At 46.3% G+C, this 13,195-nt stretch overlaps 2 protein-coding genes across 3 annotated transcripts; both read left to right on the top strand.

Moving 5' to 3' along the window:
• The first annotated feature begins 4,822 nt into the window (after positions 1 to 4,822).
• On the top strand, positions 4,823 to 5,652 carry LOC121486199 (ORM1-like protein 2). Its single transcript, XM_041747009.1, has one exon. It carries the CDS (start codon positions 4,919 to 4,921, stop codon positions 5,375 to 5,377), a length of 459 nt encoding a protein of 152 aa, XP_041602943.1. The 5' UTR covers positions 4,823 to 4,918; the 3' UTR covers positions 5,378 to 5,652.
• Positions 5,653 to 7,090: 1,438 nt separating this feature from the next.
• Positions 7,091 to 8,811, top strand: LOC121486198 (apoptosis-associated speck-like protein containing a CARD). Of its 2 annotated transcripts, XM_041747006.1 has the most exons (3): positions 7,092 to 7,437; positions 7,723 to 7,776; positions 8,293 to 8,811. In XM_041747006.1, exons 1-3 carry the CDS (start codon positions 7,164 to 7,166, stop codon positions 8,550 to 8,552), a joined length of 588 nt encoding a protein of 195 aa, XP_041602940.1. In that variant the 5' UTR covers positions 7,092 to 7,163; the 3' UTR covers positions 8,553 to 8,811. The 2 variants fall into 2 exon arrangements, with proteins under 2 accessions (XP_041602941.1, XP_041602940.1); XM_041747007.1 differs by lacking the exon at positions 7,723 to 7,776 and having other exon boundaries at positions 7,091 to 7,437.
• Positions 8,812 to 13,195: the final 4,384 nt, after the last annotated feature.

The following is a 13,195-nucleotide window of genomic DNA, read 5'->3' on the forward strand; positions in this document are numbered from 1 at the left end:
AGGCAGACGCCCAACCGCTGAGCCACCCAGGCATCCCTCAAATAAATAAATCTTAAAAAAAGAAAAAAGTCTATTGGATTGTTATGCAGATTCAACAGGCTAATTCATATAAAGCTCTTAGAACAATGCCAAGCCCATAGAAAAATTCAATAAATATTGGCTATCAATATTATTACAACTTTTATTAATAAGTATTCCAAGGAAATTGGACATCCACATGCAGAAGAATGAAACTGGACCACTCTCTTTCACCATACACAAAGATAAACTCAAAATGGATGAAAGATCTAAATGTGAGACAAGATTCCATCAAAATCCTAGAGGAGAACACAGGCAACACCCTTTTTGAACTTGGCCACAGTAACTTCTTGCAAGATACATCCACAAAGGCAAAAGAAACAAAAGCAAAAATGAACTATTGGGACTTCATCAAGATAAGAAGCTTTTGCACAGCAAAGGATACAGTCAACAAAACTAAAAGACAACCTACAGAATGGGAGAAGATATTTGCAAATGACATATCAGATAAAGGGCTAGTTTCCAAGATCTATAAAGAACTTCTTAAACTCAACACCAAAGAAACAAACAATCCAATCATGAAATGGGCAAAAGACATGAACAGAAATCTCACAGAGGAAGACATACGCCAACACGCACATGAGAAAATGCTCTGCATCACTTGCCATCAGGGAAATATAAATCAAAACCACAATGAGATACCACCTCACACCAGTGAGAATGGGGAAAATTAACAAGGCAGGAAACAACAAATGTTGGAGAGGATGCGGAGAAAAGGGAACCCTCTTACACTGTTGGTGGGAATGTGAACTGGTGCAGCCACTCTGGAAAACTGTGTGGAGGTTCCTCAAAGAGTTAAAAATAGACCTGCCCTACGACCCAGCAATTGCACTGTTGGGGATTTACCCCAAAGATTCAGATGCAATGAAACGCCGGGACACCTGCACCCCGATGTTTCTAGCAGCAATGTCCACAATAGCCAAACTGTGGAAGGAGACTCGGTGTCCATCGAAAGATGAATGGATAAAGGAGATGTGGTCTATGTATACAATGGAATATTACTCAGCCATTAGAAATGACAAATACCCACCATTTGCTTCAACGTGGATGGAACTGGAGGGTATTATGCTGAGTGCAGTAAGTCAATCGGAGAAGGACAAACTGTGTATGTTCTCATTCATTTGGGGAATATGAATAATAGTGAAAGGGAATATAAGGGAAGGGAGAAGAAATGTGTGGGAAATATCAGAAAGGGAGACAGAACATAAAGACTCCTAACTCTGGGAAATGAACTGGGGGTGGTGGAAAGGGAGGAGGGCGGGGGGGTGGTGACAGGCACTGAGGGGGGACACTTGACGGGATGAGCACTGGGTGTTATTCTGTATGTTGGCAAATTGAACACCAATAAAAAAATTAATTTATTAAAAAAAATAAGTATTCCAAGGAATCTTCCCTACAACTCTGTAAGGTCAATAACATCATCCCTACTTTAGGGACTGGGAAACTGAAACTCAAAAACTTTAAAATGACCAAATCACTTACCATATGCCAGGCCTATTCCAAGCATTTAAACATTCTTAATCCATTTATAACCTCATAATCTCATTTATAATCTCATGTAATAACCCAGCATTGTTCCTATTTTACATGGAGGCCATGAGGCGTGAGATTAAGTGGCTTGCCCAATCCTCTGGCAGTCTGTGGTCCTGGCCACAGAAGAAGCAATCTGGTTCCAGCTATCAAGGGTTACTTTTGTTGGGTGGAGAGAATCACACCCAGGAAGCATCTTAGCACCACCAACAGCTCTGGCTCTAGTCCAGGGGGCAAAGGTGGGCCTAAAGTACCACCTGAAAGTTTTTTCCTTGCCAGGGATCAAAGTTTAAATCTCTTAGTACTCCCCCCAGAAATGGAGGTGTTGAGGGAGAAGGGATTATCATGTTTTCCCAAAGAGCTGCCCAAAGTTCTTACTCCCCACCTCCCCAAATGGAAATCACACTGGCAGTGTCCAGAAACAAGTAGGCTCTGCCCCTACCTCCCTAGGGGATCTTGGCCAAATCATTGCCCTTCTTGGGGTCCTGCTTCTCTCTGGGCTGATGAGGTGAATGAATTAATGTTATAGAATGTGGACCCCAGAAAGGGGCTGTGACCTCCCTAAGTCACACAACCAAGAGGATCTGGGAATCAAATCTGGCTGGGTGGGTCTGACACATTCATCTCCTGCTTTTCCCACTATTCCACAATCTTCTGAATGTACTTTGTAAGTTCTAGAGCTTTCTGCAAAGAGGAGGCAATATTATCATTACTATTATTGTAACATCAACCTTTCTAAGATGTTTGTGGACAGTCTGGAGGAGGCATGAATTTCCATATACATAATCTCTCCAAGCCATTTGTCAATTTTTGAGGAGAGCGGGAACATTTAAGATGGTGGTTGGAATTTGGGCCTAGGAGTCAAATGGTTCAATCTGTGTTTCCTCATTTACTACCACTGTTGGCTTCCAAAGCAATTTCTGAAAACCTCAGTTTTCTCCTTTGTAAGGTGGGATAAATACACACACCTCACAGGGATGTTGGGAGGTTTATTTTTTTTTTTAAGATTTTATTTATTTATTCATGAGAGACAGAGAAAGAGAGAGAGAGAGGCAGAAACACAGGCAGAGAGAGAAGCAGCCTCCATGTAGGAAGCCTGACGTGAGACTCGATCCTGGGACTCCAGGATCATGCCCTGGGCTGAAGGGAGGCGCTCAACTACTGAGCTATCCAGGCATCCCAATGTTGGGAGGTTTAAATGAGATTATACATGTTAAGTGCTTATAGTACAGTGCCTAGAACAGTAAATTCTAAAGAATGAAAGCTATTATTACTGTCTCCCACCAGCACTTATCATGCAGACAGGTGTCTAGAAGATCCTTAATACATCTATTTAGAACAAAATAGGGGCACCTGGGTGGCTCAGTTGGTTAAGCCTCTGGCTCTTAATTTCAGCTCAGATCATGATCTCGGAGTCATGAGATTGGGCTCCGTGCTGGCCACGAAGCCTGCTTCAGACTCTCTCCCTCTCACTCTGATCTCCCCAACCCACTCATACACTCTCTAAAAAAAAAAGTAATTTATTTTTTAAACAGAATAAAATAGATTCTCGAAAGCCTTTCTTCCCTTCTGACTTCAGAGTCTACAATATGCTCATAGAGCACATCCACCTGCCAAAAAGTGTCACTTGTTCTCACTGGGGTGCACTGGCTAGTGAAGCTTCTGTTTCCATGAAAGGAATAGCTGTCCTTCCAGCCCCTTGTCCCTTGGCTCCCTATGACATCCCACCAAAGGGATAGCTCTTGCTCTGAGATGTCAGACGAAAATCACAGCCTGATCTTCCGTGTCCCAGTCTGAATGTGTGAGCAGAAATGTGACTGGAGTTGGATGCCAGGGACAAGCTAGGCCCAGAAGGGTCCTCGGTGATGATATGCAAGGACGAGGGAAGATACAGTGTCACACCACCATGGCACACATTCTCAGTGCCATCACCCCCAGAACACCAGCTGTAAGAAGCCCATCCTCAAGGCCACGGCCATCTCATCCAAACATGGATTCAAGAGTTACAGAAAAATGGCCATGTAGCTAAGGGGTCCCTGCTCAATACGGGGGTTAAGTCAGGCAGTCGTTTTTAAAATTCCATGGTTCAAAAATCCAAAGCACTGGGGTGCTCTGGCAGGTCAGTCAGTTAAGCATCTAACTCTTGGTTTCGGCTCACGTCATTATCGGGACGTGAGAGAGCTCACGGGAGAGAGCTTATCGGGAGAGAGAGCTCCACATGGTCTTGAGTCTACTTGAGATTCTTTCCCCTCCCTCTCCCTCTGCACCTCCCCCCACCCCCTGCTGGTGCACTCGCTCTAAAATTAAGATGGGATACCTGGGTGGCTCAGTGGTTGAGCATCTGCCTTCGGCTCAGGATGTGATCCCAAGTCCGGGAATCAAGTCCCACATCATCGGGCTCTCCACAGGGAGCCTGCTTCTCCCTCTGCCTATGTCTCTGCCTCTCTGTGTGTCTCATGAATAAATAAATCTTTAAAAAAAAATAAAATCTTTTTTTAAAAAGCATTTAATATTCTACCAATGTTAAAAGAGCAGGTTTCTATGATTCTAGATGCTAGGATTCTTTTGGATCATTCCATAAAGGCTGGATCTATGCCAAGCCCTGTGGTAGTCGCTATGGACCACAGTGGGTGCTCAAGGAGCTCTCAGTCTGGTGGGAAAACAAAGTGAACAGACACTGTAAGATAAAGGCCTCGTAAAGGCATCCTCCAGACATGTGAAGGAATAATTCGTTCTGCATAGAGGACAGAAAAGTCAACAAGGAGTAGACAGAGGACAAATTCAAAAGCTAGACAAACAACCTATATGACCCTCTTGGCTATATGACCTTGGGCAAGTCCTTTAATCTCTCTGAGCCTGTCTTCTCACTGGTAAAATGGGGTTACTAGTTACAAAAAGGACTGTTGCCAGGCTTCAAAATAATGCATGTAAAAGATCACAGTCTTTAGACTCCTTTAGAGGGAGCTCAAATTTTTATTATTTCTTCAATGAAGTGACTCCTGATGCTGGGACAAGCAGTATCTCATCAAGTAGTCCAGAAAGGAAAAGAGACCAAGCAGAGAACAGGTGGCACGTGTGGAAAGAAGTCCAGAGGCCAATGAGCTTAAAGGTGTACCCGAGGAGCTTGGACTTGATTCTGAGGGCACTGGGGAGTCAAAGGTTTCTGAACAGGGGTGGGATGAGATCAATATGTGGGCTAGAAAGATGTAGCCTTTTGGCCACTGTGTACAAAATGAGCTGGAGATTCTAAAAGGATAAAGACCAGCGAAGAGGCACAAGAATAAACAGCCATAACTGGGGAAGCCGCAGGATGAATGTGGGGGTGGCACACAGCGAAGTAAACCCCAACACTCGCGTGATGAATAGCCGGGGCATCTGGCTGGCCTACATCATCTTGGTAGGACTGCTGCATGTGGTTCTACTCAGCATCCCCTTCTTCAGCATACCTGTTGTCTGGACCCTGACCAACGTCATCCATAGCTTGGCTATGTATGTCTTCTTACATACAGTGAAAGGGCCACCCCTTGAGACCCCTGACCAAGGGAAGGCTCAGCTACTGACACACTGGGAACAGATGGACTACGGGCTCCAATTTACCTCTTCCCACCAATTCCTCAGCAGCTCTCCTATTATACTCTACCTCCTGGCCAGCTTCTACACCAAGTATGATGCTGCTCACTTCATCAACACAGCCTCATTGCTTAGCGTACTGCTGCCTAAGTTACCCCAATTCCACGGGGTTCGTCTCTTTGGCATCAACAAATACTGAGGGATAGGGCTGGGGATAACACTGGACCAAAGGGCTAGAACATCCTTTCCTTCTCCATATTGTCTTCTGTATCTTGAAAGCCTGAGAACCATATAACCTTTCCCAAACTCCAGGAAGAGAACAGATTGGAAAATAGGGCTCCCGGGGCCCAGCCCTAAGAGCAGATTTTTTTGAATCAGGAAAGGTGGGAAAGATAAGGGTTAAATCACTCTCCTTCACAGCAGGAAGCCATGTTTAAACAGCTCATTTGGTAACTGAGCAGCTTCTTTTGTGATTTTTTTCTTTCTACCCATACCACTTTCCAGCTCTGTTTTGCTGTGTATTTTCCTTATAATACTTTTATCTCAAAAAAAATAAATAAATAAACAGCCATAAGCCAAGGAACACTGGCTGTTGGACCACGATGCCACCCATGGTGAGGATGTTGGCACGTAATACACCCGGACCATGTGCGGCAACATGCACAAAGATGGGGACTAGGTCCTGCTACCCTGCTGGAAGTTCTCCAATACAACATGCTGCTGGTAACACGGCCTTATTTATTATTCCTTCATTCAGCGAATCTTCACTGAGTACCTCCTGGGTATCAAGTATTCTCTTGATGCTGGGGATTCAGCAATGAACAAGACAGACAAGGTCACTGCCCTCACCAAACTCACATTCTAATAGGGGATGCCCGGAAGTGACATTTAACTGGAGACCTAAAGTCTCAAGAATATATCAGGCAAAGAGGGAGAGAAGAGATTTCCAGATCAAGGGGACAGCATGTTGAAAGGCTTAGAGAAGCAAAGGAGTGTGGCACATTTGAGGAAATGAGAGGCCAGTGTGGTTGGAACTCCCTCAGATAGAGGGAGAACAGGGTGTGGCACCAGACAAGCCCAGCGAGGCCCACAGGGACCAGACCAACAGGGCCTTCCCAGCCATGTCAAAGGCAAGTTAAGGATTTCAGGCACAGCTTGGGCTCCAATACCTACTCGTGCCACCTTTCACTTGCTCTTCTAGATCAAATCTCTTGGGCCCAGAGTGGCTCTCCACTCATGACTTTCCCTCAAGAAGTTTCTCAACCATTCATTACAAGTAGACGTCTCATCATCACTTCCCTAGAAATTCAGCTCCTGGGACCCAATCCTGGCTGTCCCAGGTGCTGCCAAATATCTGGCAAGGTTTCAGAGGCCATCAGGTAGCCAATGCTATGCTGGAATATTTACTAAGAAGAATGAGTGACTGTTAATGATCCCATTTTACAGATAAGGAAACTGAGGGACAGAGAAAAAGCAGTTACTCTCCATCTTTTACACCTTTTCTCTCCACTATGTGGAATTTGGTAAGCTACAAGGTTCTAGCTGTTAGGATTCTAGGATTCTAAGATTCTGTGATGTGTGAGAGAGGATGTTAAGGTTCAGGGAAAATGTGTGTTAGCATTCTAGAATTCTAAGGTTCTAAACCTTGGTACTTCAATAAACCAGGTTCCTGGTCTGTGCCAGTTAGTAGGAGTCTGGAAATGCAGGTGCTGCCCCACAAGCCCCTCTGCCCAGTCTCCCAGGTCCCACCTCACACATCAGCTGAGGATGCAATCCTGGCGCCCCCCAATGGCTAGACTATTCAGTCTGGAGACCTTGGTGGGTGGAAACCAATGGGGTAGTTGGGGCCCCTTTGCCACCGGGCAATGGGCTGGGGCAAAGGCGGGAATCGGGAGAAGGCGGGGAGTTCCAGGCCCCACCCCGGAGCAGACTTCCTGCTCCACAGACATCCCGGGTGAACGACAGCAGCAGGGGACCCCAGAGCCATGGGGCGCACTCGCGACGCCATCCTGGATGCACTGGAGAACCTAACTGCAGAGGAGTTCAAGAAATTCAAGATGAAGCTACTTTCAGTGCCCCTGCGTGAAGGCTACGGGCGCATCCCTCGGGGGACGCTGCTGCCTATGGACGCCATGGATCTCACAGACAAGCTCGTCTCTTTCTATCTGGAAGAGTACAGTGCAGAACTCACTGCGGTCGTGCTGCGGGACATTGGCATGCAGGAGATAGCAGAGCAGCTGCAGGAGATCTCGCACAAAGGTAAGCACAACCCCTCCACACCCTGCAGGGGCCCAGATCCCTGTGCCTCCTCCTATACCCTCTCACTATACTAGCCCCCATGCCCCCACCTCAACGTTTGTCCCTAGGGCTCTTTCACTTTCTGTTCCTCTTATCCTCCAAAATTAAAAAAGCTCCTCCTGCTAGGAAGGGAAGTTTCCCCTGCTCTGCCCAGACCTTGGCTTCCGGACCAAGGGGCCCCTGACCCCAGAGAGATTGGAGAGACAGCAGTAAGGGCAAGGGATCACTTGACTAATTTCCTTACAGGCCACACTCCAGGGCCTGCTGGGATCCAGGATTACCAGACAGCAGCCAAGCCAGGTGAGGCCTTCACTCCCAGCCTCTCCAGCCACACCCCACCACACCCCAGCACTACCTGGAGCTGTGTCCCACAGCCAGTAACACTGGAAGAGCAAAGCTGGGCCTTATCTTCCTACCCACCTACACACCTGTTGGGCCACGCCTAGTTGGGGGGGGAGCACCTGCTGAGCTCCAGGTTTAACAGATGGTAGGAAAACCAGGTGAGACCTTCACTCCCAATCTCTCCAGCCACACCCCATCACATACACTCACCCACACAGACAGGGAACACTGGGAGAGCAAGGTTGGCCATACCCTTCCTACCCACCTACACACTTGGGCCACACCTGGGGGGGGGGGTGAAAGGGAAAGAGAAAGTTATACTCAACCCACTGTATCTGTAGCACCTATGGGCTGCCCACCTCGAGCCCCACCCTTTAGAGTTACAGAGCCAATTTCCGAAGAAAACAGTGCTCAGCAGGATGGCCCCAGTATCCACCCTGGAACTGGCTCAGCTGCCCTCTTCCATTCTACCAGGAGCATCACACTTTGTGGACCAGCACCGGGCCGCCCTCATCACACGTGTCACAGAGGTGGATGAGGTGCTGGATGCCCTGTATGGGAAAGTCCTGTCAGAGCAGCAGTACCAGGCAGTGCGGGCAGAGTCTACCAACCCAGGGAAAATGAGGAAGCTCTTCAGCTTTGCTCCAGCCTGGGACACAACCTGCAAAGATCTTCTCCTTACGGCCCTGAGGAACACCCAGCCCTACCTGGTGGCCGACCTGGAGAAAAGCTGAGGTGTTTTCCCCAGCAGCAGCCCTGCATACAATCCCTCGCAGTTCCAGCCGACTCACCCCGAATCTCTTTATACACACACAATACATGAAAATCCAGCTTGGGGAGCACCTGGGTGCCTCAGTCGGTCGACTGCTTTCCACTTGGGTCACCATCCCAGGGTCTCAGCAGGGAGCCTCCTTCTCCCTCTCCTACTCCCCCTGTTTATGCACTCCTCTCTCTCTCTCAAATAAGTAAATAAATCATCTTAAAAAAAAAAAAGCCCACTCATATTTGTGTATTTTTCCCAATTCTAGCCTGGAAGCACATGCAGAGCTAAGCCATGTATGTAAATGCTGCCGAGGCCAAGTGAAGCTGTACTTCACTGCCTGTTCCTAGGCAGCAGGGCCCCAAACACTTCATCCTTTCTGCCTCAGTCACCATGGATTAGCCCCTCATTTACCATTTGGAAGCTCCTCCAGTGCTACCCCAGAGTCTGCCTTTGAGACCATAGCCAAAATAAAGAGGTATGTACAAAGGGTCTGGAACTGTAACAGGCCAGCTATGTCAGAGACATTTGACAACAAACGAAGTCTACATATCTTCTTTCACTTTTTCCTTTAGGGAAAAAAAAAAGTAAAATTAGAGCACTGAAATTTTCAAGGAGAGACAGAGTATCCTCTAAACATAGAAGAGCACAAGAAATCAAGCAGAATTCTAGGATTCCTTGTGGCACTGACTTCAGCTGGCTTAATTGTTCCTTCTGCTCCCTGCCACCCCCTAGAGGAGTTACAGGTTATACTTTGCCCAGAAAACAAGCCAACCACAAACTAAAACTTTGGGAATGAGTCTAGGAGCAGTTTCTTCTCGATTTAATTTTTGCCTAAAGGGAAATAGTATTTTTCTCCAAGAAACAGCACTTAAGGAGCCTTGCAAAAGCTGTTGGGGAACCAGGATCCCAGGATCCCATTCTACATACCTTTGCACCCAGATTCTTTCTGGCTTTGAAGCAGGATGGAGGTAGGTAGAGAAAGCAACAAGCAGGTACACCAGACCAGTATTCTATTCTTAGGGGTTAGATCATCAGATACAGGGGATCCAGGCATACAGGTGCACCATGAGTGGTTCTGCACCACTCACAATGATACACCAGCTCACAATGAACTGTGCAGACTTCACTTTGAATCTCTCACCTAGAGGACACAAGAACTAGCAAATGCAGTGTTATGCCCCACATACACGCCCTTCTAAGTCAGTGTAACACATCCCTATCCTGATCTACTGGGTCACCAGTGCAACATGAGAAAACAGGGAGTTTGCTACAAGAGGAAGCTACTAAGGTAAGATGTGGCCACCATGAAGGCCACCCTGCCATCACATGGGACTAACTACTACTAATGCTACTTGAAAAAGCAGAGCTTTCCAAAAAGAGCCATCAGTCAAACCACTGTTTCCTGTAGGCTTGTTCTCTAGCCAGCCTCCCCATAAAATGCTGAAATGTGTTCACTTATATGTTCTGCAAGGACTTTGCAAAAGAGGTCACCCTTCTTCATCCCTGTATCTTGACGTAAGGCAGTATCATCTTAACTAGAAAATAAATAATAAATCCTAACACATTCCACAAAGCCCCGATTTAATCAGTCTTGCGGATACTAGCTCTTCCAACTAACTTCTAAGACTATCATCCAGAGGTGTCTGGCTGGCTCAGTCAGTGGAGCATGTGATTCTTGATCTCGGGGTTTTGAGTTCAAGCCCCATGTTGGGCATGGATCCTACTTAAAAAAAAAAAAAAAAAAAAAGAACGACTAATATCCAAGACTAATAATGTTTGTGCTAGCTAGATCATCCAACTTACATCTAACCACCTTTTCTCAAGCTCACTGCTGCCACCTGGCTTATCCCTAATGTCTTACATGCAACAAGCTTTCTATCTGTAGTCTACCTTAAAGGGCTGGTGTGATCAAAATTGATCGCAGAAGAACACTCATTTCTAACATTAGGACATCCAAACAGTCCTTTCAGCCTGATCTTTAAGGATTCCAACCTCTATCTTCCTTTCACATATCCCAGGATTCCAGCAATATTTGCTCATATCCTATTTCCTAGGACATGCTGTCCCCTAACTCTGGACACCTTGAAACATACATGTCCTAGCATGCCCACAGGCTGATCTTTGTCTGGACTCCAGTGGTACTTCCCAGGACTGTTGTAGTAAAGCAAACCATGTTGGGTCTATTTTACACAAGACTGAGCCCTCATAAAAAAGCAAGCTTTTCAAAATCTGTACAAGTGTTTTGCATGCAAAAAGTAATCAATGGATAGCTACTGTGTATCTCTAGCGTCTAACAATTAAAAAAAAAAAAAAAAAAACTCCACATGAAGATGCTCCTGGGTGACTGAGTCTCCCTTCAGCTCAAGTCATGATCCTGGGGTCCAGGGACTGAGCCCCATGTTGGGCTCCCTGCTCAGCCAGGAGTCTGCTTCTCCTCCCTCTGCCCCTCTCCCCTGCTAGGGCTCTCACTTTCAATAAAATTCTTAGGGGAAGAAAAAAAACACATGAAACTTTCTCAGATGATAGGGCCAAGCTAACACTTTTCTTACACAACAGATATCCTAAGAGCAGTTACAGGGACACCTGGGTGGCTCAGCAGTTGACTGTCTGCCTTTGGCTCAACGCTGTGGTCCCAGGGTCCTGAGATGGGAGTCCCACATCAGGTTCACCACCTATTTATTCATGAGAGACAGAGAGGGGCAGAGACGTAGGCAGAGGGGGGAGCAGGCTCCATGCAGGGAGCCCAATGTGGAACTCGATCCCAGGACCCCGGGATCATGCCCTGGGCTGAAGGCAGACGTTCAACCACTGAGCCACACAGACGTCCCAAATAAATAAAATCTTAAAAAAAAAAAAAAAAATGCAGGCCTGAAGCAAAAGAAATAGTTCTAAGAAACTATTCCTTTAGTACTTCATGGGAGCTTTTTTCCTTGGGGATACTGGGGTGAGAGGAGGCACAGGACAACTGAACTTTTTTAAGACTATTTTTTAGAGAGCAAGAGCAGGGGGTGGGGCAGAGGGAGAGAAAGAGAACCTCAAGCAAACCCCACACAGGGGCTCACAATCCTAAGATCACAACCTGATCCCAAAGCAAGAGTCGGACACTTTACTATGCCACCCATGCTCTGAAGAACTTATTTCTGCTTAAGTCTTTAACTACAGCACATCATCATGGTCAAAGACACAAGTTCTACAGCCAAAGGATAGAAACTCAAATCCCTGCTCCACTTCACATCAGTTATGAGCCTATGGCCAGTCTGTCCCTCAGCATTCCCATCTTATAGAGATAATAGGATATAACTCATCACCAGCAACAACTGGTCCATAGCCAGTACACCTTAGTGTTAATACCTCCTCTAAGATGTTTTTGTTCCTAAGCTCCCCAGTGACTTAACATAAAAAACACCTTAATCAACATTTGCACTAACCACCAATCAACAGAAGACTGAAAAAATAACGGGCATCTGGCTGGCTCAGTTGGTGGAGCACACCATCCTTGACCTCAGGGTTTTAGGTCTGAGCCCCATGCTGGGTGTAGAAATTACTTAAAAATGGTCTTTAAAGAAAATTATTACTGGTCTCCTTGCAAACTTGAATATGCCCCTACCCAGTACCATGCCTGATACTAAGCCCAGAACAAAGAATTCTGAGAAAAGGCAAAACCTGTGCTATTTAGCAAAATCTTTAAGCAGAACTCAACCTTCCATAGAGTGACATTTAGCTTAGCTAGCACTATTTATACAGAAAGCTTTACAAAGTTCCCCCCTTCACAGGGGTAAGGTAGAGGGAAATAGCAGAAAAAGAATCTCTAAAATTTATAAACTAAATGTGCAGTTGAACAAGCAACTTCAACACTGCCACAGAATTCATGTCCCACCTGGACCTACACAGTGAATTAGAATCCACATGTTAACAAAATCCCCAAATAATTCATGTGTTCAACTTAGACACATTGCTAGAGAGGATTTGGCTCCCGGTTTGAGGTTTGTAGAGGCCATCCCATATCAGGATGTACATGTACTTTTTTACTTAGGAAGACAGTAAATAGGCTGTCCTTCTCTGAAACTCTGGAAAAATAAAAATTAAAAACCTTTAAAAAGTCCGGACAATCTCTATCAGACACTCCCTGAAGGCGCTACAGTTAAACTCTAAGGACACAAAAGTGAACAAGTTACAATGGAATCAGCTACAGGGCACTGGTACAATTGTGCAACACTGCCACCGAGGTGTGTGCAGGATGCTACCTGGAATGCTTGGCTCCTGTTCCCCTCAATGTTTATTCTTCCCATACTCATCCCACTGAGGTTCCTCCAGAGCTCTACACTTAAAGCCACCTAATTTGGTTCCCACTGCAGCACAGAGAATCCCAAATCCTTAACCCAATACTTCCAGCTCCTCTCCTCTCCTCTCCTCACCTAGTGGCTCTGAAGTGTTCTGTTAAAGGAGCCCTTCCGAGGGAACCGGGGTGGCTCAGTGGTTGAGCATCTGCCTTTGGTTCAGGTCATGATCCTGCGGTCCTGGAATCAAGTCCCCCATCAGGTTCTCCACAGGGAGCCTGCTTCTCCCTCTGCCTAGGTCTCTGCCTATGTCTCATGAATAAAATCTTTGAGAAAA

The sequence above is a fragment of the Vulpes lagopus genome, chromosome 3 (genome assembly GCF_018345385.1).
Source record: "Vulpes lagopus strain Blue_001 chromosome 3, ASM1834538v1, whole genome shotgun sequence".
Taxonomy (NCBI): domain Eukaryota; kingdom Metazoa; phylum Chordata; class Mammalia; order Carnivora; family Canidae; genus Vulpes; species Vulpes lagopus.